General features: G+C 43.0%; 1 protein-coding gene across 1 annotated transcript in view; it reads right to left on the reverse strand.

The window, feature by feature from the left end:
- VWA8 (von Willebrand factor A domain containing 8) overlaps positions 1 to 27,154 on the reverse strand; it is a 321,202-nt gene that overhangs the window by 37,879 nt on the left and 256,169 nt on the right. The window contains exons 38-40 of the mRNA XM_090050444.1: positions 9,525 to 9,633; positions 8,617 to 8,773; positions 1,420 to 1,528 (exon numbers count right to left, since the gene is read on the reverse strand). Coding sequence (XP_089906570.1) covers positions 1,420 to 1,528; positions 8,617 to 8,773; positions 9,525 to 9,633 — 375 coding nt within the window. The remainder of the gene's footprint in view (positions 1 to 1,419; positions 1,529 to 8,616; positions 8,774 to 9,524; positions 9,634 to 27,154) is intronic.

Genomic DNA, 27,154 nt, shown 5'->3' on the forward strand with positions numbered 1-27,154 from the left:
CAGGACCTGCCCTAAATGAACCCATGGTGGTTGCCCTTGAGCATCTTCCTCCCTACTGGTTCCTCACAGATATGCTCCTGGATAATTTTCTCAAAGAGCTTCCCCAGGACTGAAGTAAGACTAACAGGCCTATAGTTGCCTGGGTCCTCCCTCCTCCCTTTTTTTAAAATGGAGACCACATTGGCCTTCTTCCAGACTTCTGGCACCTGGCCAGAGCACCACAAGTGCCCCACAATGACCCCTACCAATTCCCTCAGCACCCTAGGGTGGAGACCATCTGGACCTGCTGATTTGAACATGTCCAGCCACATGCAGAAGTTCCCTAACTTGGTCCTCCCTGACTCTAGGCCTGGCAGAGTCACTCCTGAGTCTGTCCTGAATCCCAATGGGGGAGAAGCCCTGGTTCCTGCTCAGAAAAATGGAGGCAAAGAATTTGTTAAAAAGGTCTGCTTTTGTTTTTGTTGATCCCAGCCCTGAGGGAGCCCCAAACATGCCACACATTCAATTTAAGGCACCATATAAACCAGACATAAAAATGCTCTACATTGTGTGTATGTCTGGCTTGCCATTTTTTTGGCACCTTAAATGGGCACATGTGTAGTATCTTTGCCATTTATGCCACAATTAACATAGTTATTAATTAATTAAGTATAATGTGTAGAGGGGCCCCAAGTCACAGCTTTGTATCTTCGGCGTATGTGAACGGACACATTTATGAATGAGATCAAATGATGCGGTTACTTATGACAAAATATGACTGGACTCTATCATCCAGGCTTCCCCTTCTTATGTTATGTAAAAGTCTCCTTTTCTAATCCATCAGTAAAAAAAATGAAAAGCAAGGAACTAGAACACAAGGAGATTGTTCAAACACGAGTGGAGAAGTTAGAGAGAACGGCTATTTTGATTTTTAAATCTATCCATGTTTAAAAACATAAAAACCTGACCATAGTTGAGCATTATGCTGCACAATCACATACCTGCAAAACTGTGAGTATGAGTGATTGAGAGACACCCTCCCAATGTCCGAAACATTATCCTTTTTGAGCCAAGGAGGCACTGTAAGACAGAGGCCAGGAAAAGGGACTGGGATCCATGCAATCCCACCAATACCCTAAGGTACTCTCTCCTATAGGATTAAATAATGCTCCTGAATAAAAATCTAGGGGCAGCTGTGTGGGAATATTGCAACAAGCATCTTTTGAGTTGACTAGACTATAAGGCCGCTTTAATGCTGCTTTTGAAGCAGTAAAGCATGCCTGTGTTTAACTTAAGTATGCATAAGAACCTGATTTGTTCTATTGACTTTCAAAGATATTTTCCATCCAACAGTTGTAAAATGATAAAGATCAGCTGGTAACATTTAGGACCTAATCCAGTGATTTGATAGCTTCCCTTTGACAATGAATAAAGCATTACCTGCAGATTATCTAGAATGATTCGGAGTGATTGAACTTGCCGTCGGACCGCTCCAGAGAACCTTTCATAAGTAGATGCATCATATTCACTCATCTTGATCTCCTTTAATCTGAAGCAAGAAACAGGACAAGCTGCTAAGACCAAATCAGGTGAAAAAGCACATCTTATGCTAGCAAAAGAATGAGTAAATTTGTTTGTTGATAATGTTTCAACCCAAAATGGCAGTGTCTAGACTTTGAGAAAACCCAAAAAAGCAGCAGCTGCTTTGATTAAACTTGGAAAAGTCATGTAATTACCTGTGTTCATAAAGGCCGCAACTTTAGCAGTCTCAGATACTATTGTTTTAGTGACTGGGTTGTAAACCATATGCTTTGAAAGCTGTGTTAAAATTACAAACAGCTTTAGTTCAGTTATTGCTTCATATATTTAGAAACATTCTGGGTAACCTTGCTTTAACACAAAGGCAAGGTAAAGTTGTGCCTGGAAATTCTCTCCTATGACTGACTAGTTTGTTTTAAAGGCTATCTTTATCTTTCATGTAGAACATGAAGAAACCTCAGAACAAAGGGAAAGTCTTGAACAAATATGTAAGCCTGCCCTCTGCACGCACATTGTTAATTGTGCAATTACCTTAAGACCAGCCCCATTGGAGGGGGCCTAAGTTACACAAATTCTGATATACCATTCAGTGAAGGTCTTACCTACAGACAGGTTTCATAATACTTTTATCTACATCTGTTTCTAAAGCAAATAAAGTTCTAGTAGCGTAATTGTTAGGGTGAAAGCAGTGATACTAGTATAAAAGTATAGTGTAAAGTAAGCTATATTTGTTTATTGCTAATTTTAAATATGAGCACTTCTATACAATTGTGTCCACACTATGTTAAATATCTGTTTTTTAAAGATATAATTAAAGTGGTACCAAAACCAGCAGGTGTAGATAACATGAGATGTAGCTTAATACCCTATCACAAGTTACTTCCTTGGAGCAGAAATATGACAGTTGTTAGGACTGGATCCAACTCTACGCAAAAGCAATAGAAAGACTCTCATTGTGGGAGCTGAGCATGAGATCCCACCCTTGTTTTCTCCACAGCTATCATGTTTTTTTACATTGAATTAAGCATAGATACCATAACAGAAGAATATTGAAGCAACCTATCTAGGAAGCAACAACTTTTACCACTGTGTACTGGCATTCACTTTGGTGATTCCAGGTATCTAAATTTAATACCTTCATGCCATATAGAAAATAACCTCTTAACTCTTAAACTAAAAATCATATATGCAGTTTTACTACAGCAGCCATGGGCTGGGGTGGCACAGTTGACAGCCCAAGAGGCTGTAATTTTGAGGCCGTAGCAGAAGCGTTCATGGTGCCTCGGCCTGTCAGATACTAATGAAATCTCTGAATTCTGCTCAATGCCTTGTCACAAAGACATGAAAAAGGAAGGACTCAGGATCTTGTGTCCACTATGAAAGTTACCTAAGAAGGCTGTTGATTTAAAAAAACAAACAAACATAGTATCTATCAGGAATAACATTTTAACACTGTTCTGATTAACTCACAGGTCACTACACAGATTTGCTAAAGATTGTCTCAAATGCCAAAGTGAATGTTATCTATATTAAAAATGATATAATCAGCAGACAGCAGTCTTAGTTTGATGTCTGCAGAGAGAACAGCTGTATAAATGATGTTTTTGCTAGAGAAAAAAGTCCCTAAATTGCATAGCAATATTGATAAGAAAAACACAAATTTTAGTCCTGAATATAAAAAAAAAAGCAATAAAAATCTAAATAATACCAGAGGTCCTGCACAAAAATCTAAATAATACCAGAGGTACTTCAGTCTTCAATGACAGCTTAAAATATTTCGCTTACAGGCATGCATGATGACACCACATAAAATGGACCATGTTTTATTTTAATTAGGATGAAATCTGGAAATAATATACTAGAATGTTTCAGATTCAGAAAAATTCTCTGACAAGGTGTCATGTCTCAAGAGACTCTGCAGGCTGGAATCTGAGACATGAAATAGAAGAATAAGTCGAGAAAACTTTTCTTCTATTGATAATGCAAGTGACTGCAAATGTTCTCTACAACCAGTAATATCCAGCCCAGAAAGTTATAATTTTAAATCCTACCCTCCCACTCAGAACTGCCAAGAAGACTACACTATAATTAAGTAGTCCATGCAAATAATTACATATAAGCAGATGATATATTCTGCAATTTACTTCACTTTCTCCTCAGTCTATGGCAGCATCTCCCAAACTATAGAGCATGTTCCTGTCAGAGGACACAAGGGGATTGTACAATAACTGAGAGAAGAGGCTAAAGTGGGAACTGTTAGTAGTGGGAGAAAGTGGTGGCAAGGGAACTGGCAGCAGTGCGGGGAATCAGCAGAAATTGGCAGGTGAAGTGTATGTGGGGGGCATGAGAGTGCATGTGAGTGGCAATGACGTATAAACTAGGAGTGTGCGAAACAGGCCGTATCCGATTTGGATTCGGCCTGAATCAGGACAGTGATTCAATTAATTGATTTGGATCACTGTTCCTGATTCGAGTTGGCTGAATCCGAATCTGAAGATTCGATGCTGATTTGGAGAATCAGTGATTCGGACATAGACGCAGCTTTAAATGTCATTTTTTTTACATACCTTGAGGAACCAGGTGCGGCTCATGAATGCTGCAATGGTGGGGAGAATGGAGCATCCCACAGGAGCGTCCGGGTCTCCCCCACATGCTTGGTGGTGAACCCAGAAGTGGACCAGAAGTACTTCCAGTCCACTTCTGGGTCCGCTGCCAAGCACGCGGGAGTACCCCAGGTGTACCCCCCAGGCCCAGGAAGCACCAGTCACCGAGCCAGAAGGGCACGGGGGGCCGTGCTCCCCAGTGGACTCGGAAGTGGACCGCATATGCTTCTGGTCCACTTCTGGGCCTGCCGCCAAGCGCGCTGGGGACTCCCCTGCACTCCTCTGTTATGCTTCATCTGTCCCACCATTGCAGCATTCACAAGCCGCCTGGTACCTTGAGGTATGTGGAAAAAACATTTAAAGCTGTGTCTATGTCCTAATCATCGAATCTTTCTGAATCTCTCTGAATCGATTTGGAGAGTTCCAATTTGATTCAGAGAGATTAAAAGGTCTCCTGATTCAATTTGGAGATTCAGCCACCGAATCGGGCAGCCCTAGTATAAACCCTGAAAGTTGGGGAAATTCTGGTGTAAGACCTTCAACTTTTCTTGGGCTGTGCAGGAGATCCCAACTTTTCCCTATTAGTTCCTACTAAGTACCAGCGCGTAACAATGTATGGGATAAACATGGCTTCTTAGGTCCAAAATAGGCTATATTACCCCTGGCAGATGTCGGTGCAAATCCAGTTTAGAAATGTATAAATTGTTGAGAAGATGTCATGTATGCAGATGTTCAGATTCTATAGCATAAGGGTGGCACACTTCTACACATAATCATAGATTCATAGAAAATTAAGGTTGGAAAGGACCTCAGGAGGTCATCTAGTTCAGTCCCCTGCTCAAAGTAGGACCACCCCAAAGTAGATCACCCCAGCCAAGGCTTTGTTTAGCCAGCTCTTAAAAATATCCAAGGGTGGAGATTCCACAACCTCTCTGGGTAAACTGTTTCAGTGATTTACTACCATCTTAGTGATAAAGTTTTTCCTAATATCTAATCTAAACTTCCCTTGCTGCAACTTGAAACCATCGCTCCTTGTTTTGTCATCTGCTACCACTGAGAACAGTCTAGCTCCATCCTTTTTGGAACCACCCTTCATGTAGTTGAAGGCTGCTAATAAATCTCGGTCCCCTGTCTTTTCTCCAGATGAAATAAACCCAGTTCTTTCAGTGTCTTATTATAAGTCATGTGCCCCAGCCCCCTAACCATTTTTGTTGCTCTCCGCTGGACTCTCCAATTTGTCTATACCCTTTCTGTATTGGGGGGCTCAAAACTGGATACAGTACTCTAGATGTGGCCTCACCAGTACCAAACAGAAGGGAATAATCACTTCCTTCAATGTGCTGGCAACTCTCCTACTAATGCAGCCCAGTATGTTATTAGCCTTCTTGGCAACAAGGGCACACTGTTGGCTCATATTCAGCTTATCGTTCACTGTAACCCCCAGAGGTCATTTGCCGCAGAACTGCTGCTTAGCCAGTCAGCCCCCAGCCTTCACCCCAGCTGCATGGAATTGTTCCATCCTAAGTGCAGGACTTTGTACTTGTCCTTATTGAACCTCATGAAATTTCTTTTGGTCCAATCCTCCAATTTGTCTAGGTCTCTGAATCCTAGCCCTAACTTCTCGCATATCTACTACTCTCCCCAGCTTGTTATCATCTGTAAACTTGCTGGGGCACTCCACTTGATACTGGCTGCCAACTAGACATCAAGCCATTGATTACTACCCTCTGAACAGTTTTCTATCCACCTGACAATCCATTCATCGAGCATGTACTTCCTTAGCTTGCCTGCAAGAATGCTGTGGGAGACTGTATCAAAAGACTTGCCAAAATCAAGGTACATCACATCCACTGGTCTCCTCACATCCACAGAATCAGTCATCTGATCATAGAAGGCACTCAGGTTGGCCAGGCATGACTTGCCCCTGGTGAATCCATGCCGACTATTCCTAATCACCTGCTTCTTCAATGCTCAGAAATGGATTCCTTGAGGACCTGCTTCATGATTTTTCCAGGGTTGTGGTAAGGTCTGTAGTCCCCCAGATCCTTCTCCCTCTCTTTCTTAAAGATGGGTGCTATATTTGCCCTTTTCCAATTGTGCAAGACCTCTCTTGACTGTCACGAGTTTTCAAAGATAATAGCTTGTGGCTCTGCAATCACATGGGTTGACTCCCTCAACACCTTCAGGTGCACTGCGTCCAGCCCCATAGACTTATACCTGTCCAGCTTCTCTAAATACTCTCTAAACTGTTCTTTTGCTACTGTTTACAGCTCCTCCCAAAACTGATGCCAAGTGCAGTAGTCTGGGAACTGAGCATGCCTGTTGAGAGTGAGGTAAAAAAGGAATTGAGTACTTCAGTCTCAGGGACCCACACTTCCCCTGATCTTCCCCTTGTTGCTCACATACTTGTAGAAACCTTTCTTTTAGCTTTCAAGTTCTTTGCTAACTGCAACTCCAATTGTGCTTTGACCTTCCTGATTTCATCCCTGCATGCTCAAGCAACACTCTTCTATTTTTCCCTAGTTGTTTGTTCAAGTTTCCACTTGTAAGCTTTTTTTTTGTGTTTTAGCTCACTGAAGAGTTGCTTGCTAAGCCAAGCTGGTCTACTGCCACAGTTGCTAGTCTTCCTGAGCACTGGGATGGTTCATTTCTGAGCCCTCAGTAATATTTCTTTAAAATACAACCAGCTCTCCTGGACTCCTTTCTCCCTCAGACTGGCTTCCCAGGATCCTTACTCTGCTGCTCTCCTTCCTTTCCTCAGGATCCTGAACTCAATCATCTCATAGTCACTGCTGCCCAAGTTACCATCCACTTCTAACATTCCCCACTAATTCTTCCCTGTTTGTGAGCAGCAGATCAAGAAAAGCAAGCCCCTAATTGACCTCTCCAACACTTGCACCAGAAAGTTGCACTTTCCACTCTCCAAAAAACCTCCTGGATTGCCTGAACACTGCTGTAATGCTCTCCTAGCAGATGTCAGGGTGACAGAAGTCCCCCATTAGAAACAAGGCCTGTGCTTGGCATACTGTCACTAGCTGTTGGAAGAACAGGCTCATCTTCTTGGTCTGGTGGTCTATAGCAGACACCTACTATGCTACCCTTGTTGCTCTCCCCTCTGACCCTAACCCAGAGCTTTCAACAGGCCTATCTCCAGTTTCATATTGAAGCAATCATACAATTCTTTTACATAAAGCACAACTCTTCCTCCTCTTTTCATCTTCCTGTCCTTTCTGAACAATTTATACCCATCCACGATAGTGGTTCAGTCAAGTGAGCTATCCCACCAGGTCTCTGTTATTTCAATCATACCATAGTTCTGTGACTGTGTGGGGATATCCAATTCTTCATGCTTGTTTTCCAGGCTCTGTGCATTCACGTACAGACACCTGAGCTAACTAGCTAATGGCCTTATTTTCTCCGGAAGAATGAGAAGACATCCCCTATTGCCCTTTTCTGATTATGTTTTCTCCAAGTCATCCACTTCCCTGACTTTATTCTTCATTCCCTCGTAAACCTAATTTAAAGCCCTCCTCACTAGGTTAATGAGCCTGTCTGTGAAGACACTCTTTCCTCTCTTCTTCAGGTGGGTCCCATTTCTTCATAGCAAGGTACCCCCTGCCCCCATGGCGGTAGTGCCAGTGTGGAGTTGTGCCCCCTGCTGCTGCCAGGCGGGTAGGGGGTGCCTCGCTATGGTGGTGTGGCTAGCGTGGGGCCCCCAGCAGTGGCACAAAGTCTCCCTGCCCTGTCGTGGAGGCCCCTGGGGGGAAGGCAGCAGGGTGGGGAGCTCTGAGCTCACAGCAAGCAGCTTGCATCCTCTCTTGCCCCACGCACAAATCTGGGAGGCAAGTGTCCCCCCTACCTCCATGCCTCCCTCCCTGCTGCCCCCTGGACGAGCTGCCTGTGGCTTTGTCCTGCTCCTGGCTGGGCAACGCCTCCAGTCCCAACCCTGCCCTACCCTGTCCTGCCCTGCCCTATTCTACTGTACTCCTTCCCTCTCTCTGGCCTCAATCTATCCTCACCCCAGGCCCCATGCACAGACTTACCTGGAGGAAGATGTGGGAGCTGCACATGCCATGTGCATGTGCACATGAACATGGTACCCCCTGCCTCCGATCACCCTCCTCCCACTTCCCCCAGCCCCAAGCAGCCCTTGCAGGCTGGATCTCTGCCAGCCTGCAAGAGGGAATCCACATTTCCAAAGTTTTTCTCTTTGACTAATCTACTGCGGGTGGCAATCTTTACTTTAAAAAAAAAAAGAGGATGTCACATGGGCTGCAACAGTATGTTGATTGGACTACATGCACCCCACAGGTTGAGAACAACTGTCCTAAGGTGTTAATTAGTGTTGATGTACAATTGTAAACAGTGGTGATTAGGGAGCAGTTATCAAGTATTGTAATTTTATCAGAATAACTTTAGTTATTTATTGTCATAATGCTATACAACTGAACTTCTTGGGTGAGGGAAGAAAAAGAAGTCAAAACTGAATGTTAACCTCTGTTTAAAAGCCTTTTCACCCATTTCCCTCGCAGCTCTCTTCACCTCCTCCGGAACAGCATCTTTCTCAGCTTGAGATATCTGGTAAACCTTGTGACCAGCATCCAGTCGATAGGGCCCACCTTTGCCGCCCAGCCCCGCTGTGTCTCTCCCACCTGGAACAGTCAGTATAAAAATCAAAAATGCATATTTGATGATGATTATGACATAGTGTTTATTTTCCTTTTTTACAGCCTCTAGTGTCACCCCAGTGCATACCATTAAAAAAATATCCTCAAGTCCCTTGGAAAATACTTTACATGCAAACACTTGCATGCTTTCTAAAGTGAAGAAACACTTGCATGCTTTCTAAAGTGAAGAAATGCCAAGTAAAGAACAGTTATAGTTTTATATTTCTGATTTACACTGCTCACATCCAGGTTTTGTTTGCATCAGTGATGAAATTTACCCCCGTGGGAATGGACCTTTCCTTCACTTAAGTCCTACACAAATCCTCACGGCTATTAGCCCTTATAGCCATTGATTCTTGTAACTCTAAAGGAATTAGGATTTTATTTCTCCAGAGTTTGTTGGCTGACTGTGCACCTGAGATTTATACTACTATATTTTCTGCGTCCTTTCATGTCATTTAAAATTAGGGGACACCGCATTACCAAAATATTAACAGAGAAAAAACAAATGGTTTAAAACATGTATGAAATAAAGATATTTGTGTGCGTCCTGGTCTAGTCTTGGGCATGAGCAGAAATTTTTCATCTTCCCCACAATGCATTGGATTTAAATAGTTTCCACTAGGAAATTAATTTCACAGTCAACACAGTTTTGAAATCTTTAACTCTCAGAGAACGTATTTGGGACATCCTTCAATGACACATGGTACATCATGAAAAGAAAATGAGAGCAAACCTGTTCCACCAGCCCAGGTATTCCCACCAACATGAGGCATGTTGTCTAGATCTATCTTTCCATGCTTAGGGGAGCTTACATCCAAACCACTGTCTCTCTCGATGGTTATCTGTCAAATTTAAAACAGAGAAAGCTTTAAATATCACTGGATTTTAGAGCCAGCATGAATTCTATGGTTATCCTGATAATCTGTTGCCTTCTGGTCAGGAGCAGGGGACCCAGACTGAATCCAAGAGAGGCATTCTGGCAAAACATATAAAATAGAGCTCCAAGAGAAGGAAGATCAGACTTGAACCTCATCAAACAGGGAGAAGTCTTGAGGCTTGAATACACTATAAAAGAATGCATTTAAAATATAATTACTAAATTATATATTTAAAATTCTAATATTATAAAAGCCTTTATCTGTCTGTCCATAACACTTTATTCGCACTCTGACTGGCTGACTGAAACAGACAATCAGAGTGCTCCAAGTGCTTGACAGGAGACCGTGCAGTGGAGAGCTGCCATGATGGTGAAGCAGCGCCAAGGACCGGATGGAGCGTGGGGGAGCTGAGGCCAGCAGCTTCCTGCAAGCGGCGCCGGCACTGGACCTCAACAAAAGCCGGCTGGGATAGGGAGAGGGGGCACAGTGGGGGAAACTGGCCCAGTCCTGAAGCAGCAAGGGGAGAGGAGGAAGGGGGAAGGGAGCAGACCCAGTCCTAAACTGGAGTGCTGGCATCACAGTGCGGCCTCACTCCCCCCCTGCCAACAGATGCAAAGTGGAAAAAAAACCAAAGCGCACTTTACAAGCAGCAGGCACTGGAGGGACAGAGCAGGGGGGGCAAGGCCAGCAGAAGACTAGGGGCGGTGCACACATGGAGCCAGACTGGTGCGGGGGGAGACAGAGGCAGAGCTGCAGCAGCACAGAGGTGACAGCAATCAATTCCCCACCCCCTTCATTCTTTACAGGTAATTGACTAGTATAATTATAACATTTTAAGATCCTAATGTAGTCAGGCTAAACTGTCATCTTAAATTATAAAGTTATGGCATCCTGGTTGTTCATTGGCAGAGGTGAAGCTTGGTATACATCTCATAGAATCGTAGAGCGGTGGGGCTGGAAAGGCCCTCCCTATTCCACCCCCTGCCTGAGGCAGGATCATCCCTATCCAAACCACTCTGTACAAAACCATTGACTAACCTATTAATAAAACTACACAGTCAACCCTGATGCAACCATTAGAAACAGCACCCTAACCTGCCATAGGTAAAGCACAGGGAGAACAGTGGCCATTGTCCTCGTGCTATGAAGGTTGTTAAAATACGCTTGTTAAAATACGCTCGAGAGAGCTCAGGAGATGGGCTACATGCCCCACTACAGAGGAAGGCAAAACTACTCACAGTCTGCACCAATCTGACTAAGGCATAACACATATTAGTACTTCCTACAGCTCATTTCTCTCGTAAAAGGTGCCAGCATTGTCACAGTCCTGCAGGCTGAATGCCTCTTTCTCATAGCACCACAAGCAGTGGCAATAAACTCTTCCAGTGTACCTGAACCTTCTCTTTAAGCAAACAGTTGGTTCAAGTCACATGTGTGTTTAATCCTTGGCTTCCCTGATAACATTACCAATAAAGACAAGGACGGCATTAATGGTTTTTCTTATACGAATACCTGTCTATTGTGGCTGGACTTTGCCCATCAACTCCCTGCACACAGAGCTCACCAAACAACTGTCAGATGGTCATAACTAGAGTCACTTATGACTGGTGCTGTATTCAGCTACGTGAACTATTTGAGATAGAAGGACAACTCTCCTATTACCAATTCCTGGAGTCACAGAATGAATCCATTTTTACTTTATGCCTTGACTTTAGGTTAATCTTCTGTAAGTTAATATTATTATTTGAAACATAACTTAATGCCATGGATGTGTATAGAACACTGATCTAGGTTTTATGAATGGTTGTTTCTCTCCCAGATGTTTATGCTACATCTATTCTACTATTAAATGTATGCATTGTTTTGAATATATTACATTTTACTGCTCATCCAGGAATAAGTTGAGTGGCACTATCAGGGTTTCCATCAGAGCTGTGGAACAGTTTAATTCCTGATTTCAGTGTGTGCCACATTTGACACTGGCATGAATTCCACACATATTTTTTAACTGAAAACATGTGTCCTAACAACAGTGTCTTGGCAACTATTCAAAAAATAATTCTTCATTCTTACAGTTCATAAAGGTACAACACACCCTCTGTGAACCTTGTCAATAGTGTAAAATCAAGCTGTAATCTGATACACTACATTAAATTAATATTTGCATACTAAAAATAGATGCTTAGGAACACAACTGTGTGTTTTAACCCAATTTTAAAAAAATACACTATCTGCTGGAAGAGAGGCATCCTAGGTTAAAATACACAATCCTTTGGGAATCATTTGGTCAGTTCCCAAATATATCAAAGTTACTAGGTAAACAAAAATTGCTAAGTTGAGTTAAAAAAATGAATGCAGGCCTTGCAAGATACAACACAAATAATGTTCTTTAAAAAGGAACAAAAATATGGGAAATTCTGTGCGTTTTGGTCCTTCTGGGCCCATTTTTGGACACCCTCCCCCCCAAAAAAGATACCAAACGAAGCTTTATAAAGTTGTTTAGCTGTAGCCAGTGATTTTCATACTATACTTTATATTCTCCTAGTTTTTTAACTATTGAATGGTTTTTACTAAGTGAAGATTATATGGAAAGACAGCCTTTTTGAGCTTTCTATTCAGGAGAGTTTTATGAAACAAAGGAAGTGTGTGCAATTGAGTTGTTCATGATTATGAAATTAAAACCAAGCTATAAAGTACTTTTTTTGTCTCTAAGAGCTGCAGATCTCATAATGTGTAGTAATTCTATTAAAAAAGATTTCCTTAACACTGATATTCCTATTGGTAATAGAATGTGGCAATAGTAATGCTTTTATTTTGAAGAGCAGAGTGATTTATTGCCTTTGATATCACAGTGTAGCAGAACATTATAACTAGTCTTTAAAAGAAATTTTAGAAAATGAGTATGAGGGAGTAAGTTGTCCTTCTTACTAAATTATCTGCATTTAATTATCAGGTGTTTTTGTTTTGCATACTTTGAATACTCAAAACGCTAGTATAGTATATAACAGCAACACAGGTGCATATTTCATGCCCACGAACTGCTACTTGGTCACATAATTGCACATTTTAATAAATACCAGCCATGCACACAAAACGAAAAAATACTGGTACTACTGAGGTGCAGCTGAACATTTTGATGAGAGACATTTTTATATACAGAGTGGAATTTTCCATTTATATTTATCATATATTTAGCATATGTATTAAATTAATACCATGTTAGTTCTCTGTGAAATAAAATAATTTGGAGTGATTAGAATGAATAAAGGTGAAATGCTTTGGGATAGATTATTTAATTTAGGTTTTATTTTGAGTAACTTAGGGTTAACCTAATGTAAGAGGACCTATCAAGAACGTAATAGATTTATCCAGATTTAAAAATAGTCTGATTTCCATATATACTACATTCCAGTGCTTAGTTTGCCTTTAGTTTAAAAATGGAGAATTTGGCTATTGTAGCCTGGTATCACTTGTGGAGCAATGACAGAATTTGACCTTGTAATAAAATTAGAGAGAGGGTAGGGCTTAAACTGTGGGCATCTTTGAAAGTTAAAAGGGAAAAAGGGTTGTGTGGGTTGAAATGAAGGAGGTGGGGAATAAATGGAGGGACTTACAAGGAGGGGCAAAAAAGAAACATGCCATTTCTTTATGTGCATATAACTATATGCAAGTGAAAAGCTTTATTCATTACTGTCAAGACTTCATATAGCATGCTGTGAGTATCACAGCTAAGTGAAACAATAGATGAATTCAGTAAAGCAGTCCTGAGTTTTAGCTATGAGGTAAAGGTCAGAGGAAAATGGAAAAGAATTTGGAATTTTTCTTTTAAAATGTCCTGCTAAAAGGACTGATTTCCAACATGACCACTAATTCCATGATATCTAGGGCACACCAATATTTTGTGTATTGTCTCAGTTTGTTTATAAATCGGTGACAGATTATCTAGAAACAAATTTACATTTCCATTTTATTTCTCTTGGTTTGGGCAGTACTTTATGGTGTCATACACATAAAAAGCGGAATTGACATTCTCTATTATGATTCCATGTGCCTGTAGAAACAAAATCACCAATTAAATTAAGAGGCTGATGTGGGCCCTGAACCTCCATGTGTCTCACAGTTCTAGTAGGTCCGTAGTTATGGTAGTCGATTAAATAAGAGAAGCAAGGTTTTTTGGTGATACCTTTTACTGGACCAGCTGTATAGCTGGGAGAGATATTAGCCAAGCTTTTGGGCACAAGGTGCCCTTCTTCAGATCTGAGCTTGTCTAACATCTCTCCCATTTTTTATTAGTCCCTTAAAGGATATTTTCAAAAAACCTTACTTCTCACACAGTTCTAGCCTTTCAAACATTTTGTGTCCTCAAGCAGGAGCATCTCTACTAGTTTGATCACTCAGAAGATGCCATTTAAATTATGGAGAATGTGCGGATGCTCTAAAACCAGGCGATTGAGCAAGATTTGTATTATAAATGTTTGCATGAAGGACATGAGGTTTTCAGTATCAACGCTACAAGCCAGGAAGATGGTGCTAGCCACAGCTTGCATTTGAGAACTGTGCCACACTGTGGAACCCAAGTAGCTGAAGAAGCTGAGAAAGAAGGAAATGAAAAGGGAAATGTAAAAGCCCCTCAGAGTGATAAAAATGCTTCAGCTTTATCCTCTGGTTCTATTACTTACATCTGTGCTACCTATAGCAAAGACTAAGAATCCTGATTTGGACTTCCAAGCCACTCACATAGGTCAATGGTATCTGAACTGGTCTGGTGCTCACATCATCTGAGATGGAAAGATGTCTTTTACTATTACATTTGCATGACTGCTCTATCATTATGCATGAAAACAGATGTAACAGTTGAAATGTTTTTGACAGTTGAAATAGGAGGCCTCAAAGAGAGAAAGGGAGAAGGACTGGAGGGTTGGAAAGGGGGAAGAGAAAACAGAGAATTAGGGGAAGTTGGAGGGTCTGAGGGGGGACCCCTGTAGTGCCAGATGGAACTAGACAGATGTTACATATGGTATTACAAAAGCTTCCAATACAAACATTTATTCTTTGAAAGAGGGATGTTTTAGTGGTGGATCTCCCATTTTTGTTGTGCTATAGGCAGCATGCCCCTGTAGCACTACAGCAGTAACATCTGTCCATTGCCTTTTTCACATATGAAAAGTTGGTGTGTCCTCAAAATTACAGCACTTCCTTTTTTTTTTTTAAGTACAGAATGATTTTTCTGAAAATTTACAAGCAAATCAAATGTCAAAATAAATTTAATCTATTTTGGAACCATAAGTATTGAAACTGTTTAAATTAAAATTATGCGTTTATTGCCTGGTATCACTATAAAGTAAAATCAAGGTTGTTTCAGTGTATTTCTATATCTTAACATGGTTGGATTTCTCCTGAGTTTAAGCTCCATGTACTTAGGTTTATAATGATCAGTTTGGGATAACAATAACACTACTATATAATTTTATCTAAAATAGTTGATATATGCTCTCAACCCCGACACTTTGTTTTTAGCAGATATTTTTGTTTGGGACTACATACACCATGCTTGCAAGCTCAGATCTTTTCTTTCATTTCCCAGTTTTTAGGTAAACAATGAGGTTATTTAAAAAACTTGCAGCAACTGATTCACTGGAATGATATACTGAAAATTGGGGATTTTTTTATCAAAGAAAACCAGGGTCTTATATTCTACTGCCTTTCCAACAAAGAGTGGGCACAATAATTGGGATTTAACAATAGATAAAAGGAAATCTTGATAGCTTGGCCAAAAAACCTTTGCTCAGACTTCTTATACAAAATCTCCTGAGTATGAAGATACATCTAGCTCTTGGCTGGAAAAGCAAAAGATGAGTGATTGCCTTTTCATGATCAATGAGGACAGCTTTTAATTAAGTGTGAAGGATTCCTTTTTTTTTTTTTTGGTTACTTTTTAATGCAGACTGAGATGCATTCCTGATGTAGACTGACTTATCTATTGTAGCCATCACCTGTCACCCTTTCTAGATTAAATATTTTTGTTCATCACAGTAAGGTGCTAGAGAGAGTACTTACTTCTATATAGCGGTTTGGTTTTTTATCTGGGTAACTTCATTAAAATTGCTGGGGAGAATGAGATGTCTCCATGCCTCCCACACTAGAAATGGCTGCCAGAGCAGCTCCTCTGCAATCCTCACATGTATTAAAAGCCAGTCCTTAATGAAGGATGGTAGAGGAACTGCTGGCTTCCAGAAGAGATGCATTTCTACGCAGGGAAAGGGCAGACAAGGTTCTTTGGGTGAATCTGATATCTTTTACTAGACCAACTGAAGTGGTCTAATATATATAGTTAATATATATATTATATATTTATATAGATATAACTAATATATTTTATATTGGTCTAATAAAAGATATCAGATCACCCAAAGAACCTTGTCTGCCTATGTCCTTAGATCAACACAACCTACAACCTACACCCCCACACAGGGAAATATCACCTACAAATGCACTTGCTGGGCTAATCTCTGCTCCTTCTAAAATCAAAAAATTTCAAATCTCTTCCTCTTAATGTAAGTAACAGCAACATTTTAACAAAATAATTATTCTTAAAAGAGAAGAAAAGAAAACTGACAAGAAATACTGATTTATTAGGCTTTTGACTTCCAAGCCCAGCTTCCAACAGGTACTAAGGAGCCTCTACTTGATTCAATATATTTGCTCACTTGTGTTTTCCAAAATTATATTCCCTCCTCCTTTCTGGGGAGGTAACACAAAGACAGATGCATTCCTCACAGGATTTCTTCAGTTCACATCTCCAGAATGTAAATGCGTGAACCTCTCCCTCATTGTATATGGTGACAAATCACTGACAAAAAATTTTGTAAAGCCTTTAATCGGCACCTCTAACACTCTGGAACACCCAAGACATGCCAGGTGCAGCACATTTGCTAAAACCACTGGAAGTAACATGATTACATGCCTCTCTCAACATAAAATCCACATGCACAATTGTGTTAAATGATATCTACAAAAGAGCAAGGGCCAGAACTGCAGTATATATATATATATATAGAGAGAGAGAGAGAGAGAGAGAGTTGTAGGAAAGATTTACACGTAGTGTATTACAAATGGAAAGCTGAGGTAGAGAGTTTCAAATGACTTCACCAGCACTCATTCAAGACAATTAGCGAGTAAATGCCTAAACTTACTGCTGGGAAATGACAGGGGTGGGAAACTGGGGGCGGAATAGAGCTGTTAGCTATATGTTTAACTGCAGCCATTTTTGGGCAGAACTGATGTTGAAGGTAAAGGTGATGTATGCAGTCATACCCTCCTTATGGCTTTGACTTTCCTAACATTTAGTTTTCTATCATTGTCTGAACTACAAGATGGGAATCCTGCTAAGGTGCAAAGAGACAGCTTGTAACACCCTTTTCTCATTTAAGAGTTGTGCAAAAGAAGGAAAGAATTAGCTTGATCATTTGACCTTCCATTAACAAACAATATATGTAAAATGGACATAACTGTAGTAGAAAAGAATGCCTTCTATAAAAGAATACAGTATTTTAAAAAATCCAGATTTTGCCTGATTAATTACAGATGTAAAGATGTATTTTCTCCTGTTCAGCCAGCATTAAAAGGTACACTACTGGTGATATATTTGCTAAGAAGACTAAAATACACTGATTTTGTCCCAGTTATGATTCAGGAGGTGCTAAACTAACTATTATAATCACTATGACAACTTTTATCATGAGCATATTTTAAAATTAGGGCCATATCTTTGGTTGCTGGGAAAGATCATATATAATTTCATAGTTTCAGTTTCTAGGGTTGGAAGGGACCTGAGTAGATCATCAAGTCTGGCCCCCTGCCATGGCAGGAAAGATTACTGGGGTTAAACGACCCTGGCAAGGTGTACATCTAGCCTCCTCTTAAAGACCCCCAGGGTAGGAGCCAGCACCACTTCTCTTGGAAGTTGGTTCCAGATCCTAGCCGCCCTGATTGTGAAGTAGCGCCTCCTAATATCTAGCCTAAATCTACCCTCTGCCAGCTTGTGACCGTTATTCCTGGTCACTCCGGGTCATGCTCGGGGGAACAGGGACTCCCCCAATGCCAGCTGGTCCCCTCTGACTAGTTCGTAACAGGCCACTAGATCCCCACCCTCAGCCTTCTCTTGTGGAGGCTGAACAGGTTCAGGTCCCGTAGCCTCTCCTCATAGGGCCTGCCCTGCTGCCCCCTGATCATGCGAGTGGCCCTCCTCTGGACCCTCTCCATGTTGTCTACATCCCTCTTGAAGTGCAGTGCCCAGAACTGGACGCGGTACTCCAGCTGCAGCCTGACCAGTGCCGCATAGAGGGGGAGGATCACCTCCTTGGACCTGCTTGAGATGCATCTGTGGATGCATGACAAGGTACGGTTGGCCTTCCTGACTGCATCCCCACACTGCCAGCTCATGTTCATCCCGGAGTCAATAATGACTCCTAGATCCTTTTCTGCCTCTGCACTGACAAGAAGGGAGTTCCCTAACCTATAGGTATGGTGCTGGTTGCTCCTCCCCAGGTGCATCACTTTGCACTTGTCAGTGTTGAATCCCATCCTATTCTCATCCGCCCACCCCTGTAACTTGTCTAGGTCCAATTGCAGCCTATTCCTCCCTTCTAGCGTGCCCACATCCCCCCACATCTTAGTATCATCAGCAAATTTGAACAGGGTGCTTTTTACCCTCTCATCCAAGTCACTGATGAAGATGTTGAACAGTGCGGGCCCGATGACTGAGCTCTCCAGAACTCCACTGCCCACCGTCCTTCCAGGTCGAAAATGACCCGTCCACTACCACCCTCTGGGTGCGGCCCTCCAGCCAGTTGGTGACCCAATTGACTGTGTGGGTGTCGACTCCACAGTCCCCCAGTTTCTTAATGAGAATAGGGTGAGAGACAGTGTTGAAGGCCTTCCGAAAGTCCAGGAAGACTACGTCCACTACTACCCCTGCATCTAAGGATTTGGTGATCTGGTCACAGAAGGCCACCAGGTTGGTCTGACAGGACCTGCCACTAATGAACCCGTGTTGGTTGTCCCTAAGCATAATTTCCCCTGCTGGCCCCTCGTGGATATGCGCCAGAATAATTTTCTCAAAAAGCTTACCCAGGATTGAGGTAACACTAACTGACCTATAGTTTCCTGGGTCCTCCTTCCACCCCTTTTTGAAGATGGGAACCACACTGGCCCTCTTCCAGTCCTCTGGCACCACACCAGAGCACCACAAGTGCTCGTAAAGCCGTGCCAGTGGTCCCGCAATGACCTCAGCCAATTCCCTCAGTACTCTAGGGTGTAGAGTGAAGGACTAATGTATGATATTCCATCTTATCACACTAATTATGCAAGAAGATTTTCCTGTATATTCCTATGGGAGTTAGATATTCTCCATGTGAAAGAAATAATAAACCATCAAAATCAAGGTGTCTCAAAATGAAGTGTGCCTTTCAGTGTATGTGTAAAGGACTATGGACTTATCCTGAATTTATGGGCAGTAGATAAGACTTAACAATGGTCCTGACATAGGTAATACTAGTGATGTGTTAAGTTTCTAAAGAGAAAAGCACTACACAGCTAGCAGGTAGCATTTGTCCAAGATCTAACTGACTATTTTCAGTCAAAGTGAATTTATAAGATTATGTGCAAAGGTCCCATCAGATTACTCAATAATGTCATATCTCCTTGAATAGCATATGGACTTTCCTCTCTCACCTTTAATAAAGTTTTCAGCATCCACCTAAGCAAACAAACAATCAACTGGTCTTAAATCCTCTTATCATCTCTGCTGGTAGATACGTCTTTTAATATTCTGCCCAAATTTCATCAGGGCAGAAAGAATAGGTCATATTTTCCTAGTAAATACACAGGGTTCCTGATATAGAATCACAGGACATTAGGGTTGAAAGGGACCTCAGCCAATAGCACTTGTCTTGTGAAAACAGGGGCTTACTGCCTCTCAGGCACCTAAGCAGTCAGGCAGGAGTTTGTGAACTACAGTCTTCTACTCAGACACCTATTTCTTCTTATGGACCTGGGTCTAAAAAGTTTGAGGTGAAACTTCAGAAAGCATTTTTCAAACATTTTCTCCAGCATGCTGCATAAAACAAAATTAATAAAAAATATTAAGTAACACTATAAGTCCTTCAGTTATCCTACCTTTCCTCAAGCTGAATAAACTGAAAAATGTAAAATATACAAGATCAAAATCTTGACTTCAACATGTTCTGTGGCATGCTAACACCTGTGTAAACTCTATTTTCATCTGTCATCACTAAGGGTTTTCTACTCATTTTTTTGCTTTTGGTTGAAAGACGTGAGGTCATGACTTTCCTAATATGTTACACATTCATGTAACAAATGACTACAACATATTGATTCTGGCAGGAGTACTTCTCATTAGTGTAACAGAATCCTAATTAGATTATTATGGCAGTTTATGTTACTACATACAAAAAAAACCCCTATGCTGAATTAATACAGAGTCTTTTTAAATGAGGGAGTGAATTTGAGCCTGGGCACACAAACTCCTGTTAAGTAAAAGGGAGCAGGGATTTCACATAGGTCATCTCCTCCATAGTAACTGCTCATTGGCAAGAACCTACCCTGTGATAAATGAAAGCTAACACCTGGAAGCTTAGCCCTCTTCTACTAAGGGACAAGGGAGAGAAGTGTGGCACCTTACAAACTAACACATTCTATCTAGAGATGGACAAGCTAAGCCATTGTAGGTGGCAGCCTACTTCATCATGCTGCCTGTAGCCCATGAAAGCTCATGACTCTCTGAATGAGTTAGTGTATACAGGAGACTCTTGCCATTCATGGGGAATACGTTTTAGATATCCCTGCGAATGGAGAAATCCGCGAATACTGTACTGCGACACCTGCATTGAAATCTTGTTTGGGCTTGTGGGGGATAATCCCATACTTCTTCATGGTCTGCTGATGCCGATTCCCTCATCAACTTCACATTACGTAGTCTGTGCCTCTTTTTAAATTTCTCGAACCACCCCTTACTTGCAGAGCACAGTAACAAAGTGTCATCGTGCTGCATGGGGAGAGAGTGTGGGTTGGCGCAGCGCACCACGAATATTTGAAACTGCGAATTGCAAATTCACAAATAGTGAGGGTTTCCTGTACGGTGACACACTGTCTTGACTTCTGCCTCACTTCAGACTAAAATGGCTAACCACCTCTCTTTGCTCATTGAGGAATACGGCACTGTGCTTTAACTTCCATTCACTGCAGGGTAAGAGCTTGCCCCTGGGTAGTTACCATGGAACAGCAAATGCCTTGTAAATTCTGTCCCCCTTTCAGCTTCTAGTAACTTTTCTGTGTGCCCATGTCCTTTGTTACCCTGCAAAACTGGAATGCCCCTGACAGATATTACACTTCGGATGGATTAATGGGTTTGTAACAAGAAATCTTTTTTTTTGCCTGCCCCCCCCACCTCCAATGTGAAACCTCTCCATATGGCAAAAAGCCCATTTTGCAATATTTGCCCCCTTTTGGGGATGCTTTCTCTTTTCCACCTTTTCTTCCTTCCTCCCTCTTCTTCTTTTATTAAATTATTATTATTTTTGTAGAACATAAGATACACTTGTAATAAAAATATAGTTTGTAGATACTTTTATGGGTATAAAATAATATTCTGCATCAATATGCCTTCCACCCCACGTTGTATTTGTTGTACGTGCCATGGCATTTCACCCTTTTATGTTGTATACTGTATGCTTTTTAACTTTGTAACAAATGTACTTTAAGAAAAGTAAGTTGTACCATGTAACAATGTTAGCAAGGGCGGGAGTCAAACCGCAGCTTCTCTGTATTCAGGGTCCCTGAATGAATCTTGATTGATTGTGTAACACAGTAGCTAGACAGGAACTAGCTAATGCATGTCAATTAACACCTAGGAAACCACAGACTAAGGAGAGGAAAGGATCAATAGAGAGCCAAGAACTCCCTGAAACTTCACTGTTCAAGGTACAGAAGCCCTGGTTTGAATTAATCACAGCAGTGAATTAATCAAACTTTATCAGCAGATTCCCAAGACTGCATATACCTGCAGCTGTGATCCCTGGGGCTGACAGCTGCCATCCAGCAACCACCAAGAGGGACGTCCCAAAAGGTCAACGACCCCTGGATTGGGTAAGCCCAAAACTTGGGGAGTCACCAAAGTCTGTCAGAAAGGGATAAAAGGCAGCAAAAAATGACCCCCAATGGCGCCCTCTCTGACCTGACCAGCACCCTGCCTGTCCAGCCAGAAGGACCAGCCGGCAACCCCCTTCTGAAGCAACATGGCACTGAAAGGAGCCTCAACTGGCCATTGACGGCAGACTCCAGCACTCGGGGATAGGTATATCTTGACATTGATGCTTAGTGTTCATAGCTAGCTACTGTGAGTGTGTGTATGTGCTTGAGTGTGTGTGTGATTGAGGGGATCAGCCCCAAGGTTTATGACCTGACTTTTGCATCTGTCTAATAAACTAGAATTTTATGATGATCCTGTGAGTTGGTCCTTTGTAGCCAACAGGTTAACCATGTCTAAAGCAGTGACCTAGCCACACATTCAATCAATTAATGGCATGATAAGCAAGGAATAAGTCAACAAGTTATTACACACAACATATCTGGTTTCTATCATGCCTTTAACTGAACATGTGGCCACTACCCATCTTCTGGAGCACTGGGAGGTTTTCAAGACTCCAGTAGGCTCCACAGCCTGGGAGCACCCCTTAGGCTCCCAGCCGAAGCGTATATAGTATGTGCTCCTCCCTTGGCTGGGAGCTCTATCAGTTGATCTGAGCTCTCAGCCAGGGCAGCCAAGGACACAAGCTTGCTACTTGCTGGTGCAGGGGAGGCCCAGGATTGGCTCCACCTGTATTGGCAGCATGGCACTACGGGACCTGATGTGGGATCCCACAGTTGTGCTTCCTGCCATGCACTTGTGGCAACTGTTGTCATCTCGGGTCAGCTCCCATTGTGCCTTTAGTTTAACACCTTCCAGAAGCCAAAGAAAGGTGGGGTGAATATTTCAAAAGCACACGAGTGATTTATCAACTTAAGTTCAATTAACTTGCTTAATACTTGTAATTCAGGCTTCAAAATCACCCATGTACTTCTGAAAATGTTACCTTCAATGGGGAGAAGCATTGTGCATATCTATCCACTTGCCAAAATACATCAATTCTCTCAGACAGTATATACCTTCTATTCCAGTTCTCAGCATCTTCTGAGTGCAGATGTTAAAAGGTGATGTGAGTTTTAATAATATGGTCAAATGCCTGGGATCAAACAAATACAAACTTCTTTCCACTTGGAACCCTATCAGGATTTGAATTCAGGCTTTCAGAAGTGAAATATTCATATGCTTGACCTCACCAAGGAGAAAGGAATATTAGTTTATTTGAAAAATGAGCATCAGATGTACTACATTTTGATACCCCAGAACCCAATCTCCTTTGAATTAGCCCAGAGATTCATTAAATGGGGACAAAGCTGAAGCGAAGGACTTGCAACTTGGATCTGATAGAAAACTAGAGGGAGATTTTACTTGTTAAATAGGATTTTAAAGGCACTTAATATGAAAGCAGAAAAATACAGTTTTCCACAGCCCTAGGGGCCACAAACAGCTAAATGTCAAATCTTCTCTTAGAAATCACAGATATGAGGTACTAAGGATAGGTTTTGTGGAAAGGCTGAATTGCTCTTTTTATTTCACAAACAAGCCACCTCCATCTAGTATTATTATGGCACACTATGTGAGCTAACATTTTGGCTTTTTGTGTTTTTCACCAATTACAGGATGAGTTTCACAACGGCTGATTTGTTTTTGGTTTGACAGTGATGCTATCAGCAGTGTAAGGTGGTCCATAGTTACAAGCCCACAGCATATGCTGTTGCAGACACTCTGAGCAACAGTGCTGAAGGAGAATTTGTTGAGATAATAAATTATCTCCTTTAAGAGCTATAGGCTTCCACACTGCCAAGGGAAAGAAAGAGGCACTTTGTGCTATAACTGCCCACTCTGGTGGAAAGCTGGAATTATTGTTTCTACTCCCACCCATTGTCTGCCTTCTTCACTTAGATTGGAAAGTCTTCAGAGTGGGGACTGGTTTTTTTTAACAGTAAGTTTGTTTGTACCATGCCTGCACTGGGCCCTGCATTCAACTGAAAGCACCGATGACAACAACAAAAATGATGAAAACAAAAGCCCCCTGTAACAATAAGGAAAATGATAAAGAAATGAAGATAGCCTTGACCTGCTTCATCTTAGCAGCAAACCTGGGAGACATGAACATCATTAAAATCTTAGGTATATCATGAAGTGAACTGAGGCTCATGAAAACTTATTGCATCTTTAATTCAGTTAGTTTATATAAGGTGTACCCAGGATGGATCCAGAGGGGTTGCAGTGGTGTGGCCTCACTCCCCTTTTGGTATGGAGCACACCACAGAAGCCTCTAGGGACTATTTTAAGTTCATCAAACAGGTGAAAATCTCCCCTCCCTTCCCCTTGGTGCTCAGAATAGTTTCCCCCTTCCTTCCTAGTCCCCTGGGAGCAGACATGGGGATGGGAAACCCTTGCCCATCCCTGCTGCCGGTGGCTGGTTTCTTTACCCAGCAGGTTTCTTTACCCAGCAGAGCTCAGCCCCTGTGCAGCCTGGCTGGAGCAGGCAGAAGTGGCTCGCTTCACCCCTGGGACAGAGAGGAAAGCACCAGCAGCAGGTGAGCAGAGGCAGGGAGGAGACGGGCCTCTGAGCGTGTAGGGGAAGGGAGGGGGCATTTTCACCTGCTTCAGAGTCTCCAAACAGTTCCTGGAGGCTCCCAGGTATCCTGCACCAATGGGTGGAAGGGAAGAGGCTAGATTGCTGCTCCTACAGTTACCCCCCTTTGGGAAATCTTGGATCCACCCCTGAGTACACCTCTACCTTGTCTTCTGCCAGATTTCAGACTAACACAGCTAAATTGATCCTTGGGACTGCTGACTTTCTATTCTCATTTCTCCCTACACCTCAGTGACCTGTTACAGAGGAATAACACTGTCTGCTACCTCCTCACTCCATTAGAGCCAATCATTTTGGACCAGGTAGTATCATTCATCATTTCTGGCCAAAACCTCCCATACCTGACAATCACTGAGGATACTGGATAGTTAGAGGTGGAGTATTATATGAGTTCCTGAAACTGAGAATTGCAAAGGCTGACTGTTCTGTCTCAGAACATAGGATGTGCTATACTGGGTCAGACCAATGGTCCCTCTAGCTTAGTATCCTGTCCGGGAATATCCTGGACTATGCCAGGCAGGGATGGGCAGATTCTGCTGCACTGGCTTGGTTCATGGAGCTGCCTATGTTGCATGTGCCCTCTCACTTATTCCAGGAGGTTAAGGCCACCCTGCTGGACACTACCCTTGCCTTTTCCTGTACAAGGGAGGGCCGGACCCAGAGAGTGGTGGTGGACGGGTCATTTTCAACCTGGAGGAATGTGGGCAGCGGGGTTCTGCAGAGCTCAGTTCTCGGGCCCGCACTGTTCAACATCTTCATCAGTGACTTGGACGAGGGGGTAAAAAGCACCCTGTTCAAATTTGCTGATGACACTAAGATGTGGGGGGATGTGGGCATGCTAGAAGGAAGGAATAGGCTACAATTGGACCTAGACAGGGTACAGGGGTGGGTGGAGGAGAATACGATAGGATTCAACACTGACAAGTGCAAGGTGATGCACCTGGGGAGGAACAACCGGCACCATACCTACAGGCTAGGGAACTCCTTTCTCGTCAGTGCAGAGGCAGAAAAGGAACCTGGAGTCATCATCGATGCCAAGATGAACATGGGCCGGCAGTGTGGGGATGCAATCAGAAAGGCCAACTGCACCTTGTCATGCATCCACAGATGCATCTCAAGCAGGTCCAAGGAGGTGATACTCCCCCTCTATGCGGCACTGGTCAGGTGGAGTACTGCATCCAGTTCTCGGCGCCGCACTTCAGGAGGGATGTGGACAACAAGGAGAGGGTCCAGAGGAAGGTCACTCACATGATCGGGGGCAGCAGGGCAGGCCCTATGAGGAGAAGCTACAGGACCTGAACCTGTTCAGCCTCCACAAGAGAAGGAGGAGGGGGGATCTAGTGGCCTATTACAAACTAGTCAGAGGGGACCAGCAGGCATTGGGGGAGTCCCTGTTCCCCCGAGCATGACCCGGAGTGACCAGGAATAACGGTCACAAGCTGGCAGAGGGTAGATTTAGGCTAGATATTAGGAGGCGCTACTTCACGGTCAGGGCGGCTAGGATCTGAAACCAACTTCCAAGCGAAGTGGTGCTGGCTCCTACCCTGGGGCTCTTTAAGACAAGGCTTGACAATCACCTTGCTGGGGTTGTTTGACCCCAGTACTCTTTCCTGCCATGGCAGGGGGTCGGACTTGATGACCTGCTCAGGTCCCTTCTGACCCTACTAACTATGAAACTATAAGGGCAGTCCCTGCCCCTCGGTATCCCCTAGCCCCCTAGAGCTTGTCATGAGGCCCCTGCCTTTGTGGGCCACACAGTACTCCCCACCTCACCAACTTAGCAGGCTGAGGAATACCAAGCTGGTTTGTTTCCAAACTGCCCATTGCCACCAGCTCTACATGCTCATGGTCTGCACCCTCCACCATCCCATCCTTGCATCCCGCCCAGACACCAAGTGGTGGGGTACACTCAGTGAGGATGAAGGTCTCCAGTAGACAAGTCTGTATTCTACCTTGATCCTGTGAACTATCTGAGATCTCAGCTGTTGACTCCATGAAGCTGTCTGGCAAGTATCTGGCATGGTTTACAGATGCCCCCGACACCTGTCCCTTCTGTGAGCAGAGGGAGACCCTGGTGCACACTTCCCTAGTGTGCCAGGCTGCAGCCCCTTCACTACCTCCTCTAGAACCTTTTGCTGAGTTTCTGGCTGCACTATTTCCTTCACTTGTTTACACTCCCTATCCATGGCTTCAGCAAGTCCTGGTCAACCTCCTCCTGGACCTGGCTACATTAGCAATGTATCTCACCAGGAAGGAGGCTCTGGCCAGGGAGACCCCCTGGGGACTTTGGGGCCATTTTCTGTCCCTGGGCCAAACCCATCTCCAGGCAGAGTTTCACTGGGCAGTGTCCACTGGCTCCTTGGACTTATTTAAGGGCCAGTAGGCACTGTCCAGTGTGCTCTGCTTGGTGTCCCCCTTGATGCACTAATTGTAAACCTCTGATCCTCACTCCTGTCCTTGTTATGTTTTCACTTGTCCCAAGCAATTAGCGGTTGCCTTTCCAGTAGCCTCCCTGCTTAAGGGAGGCTATTAGTTTACTTGGTGGGCACTGCCCCATGATTATTCTAAGGCAACAAACAGACCTGTCTCAGACAGTGGCAGAAATGGACGCTGTTCAGGGAGAGCACTGAATTGGATATCTCTAGAGTGCAATTAGGGAGTCAGTTAAGTGTCATTTAACT

This window comes from Crocodylus siamensis, chromosome 1 (genome assembly GCF_052110815.1).
Source record: "Crocodylus siamensis isolate JL-2025a chromosome 1, ASM5211081v1, whole genome shotgun sequence".
NCBI classification, from domain to species: Eukaryota; Metazoa; Chordata; order Crocodylia; family Crocodylidae; genus Crocodylus; species Crocodylus siamensis.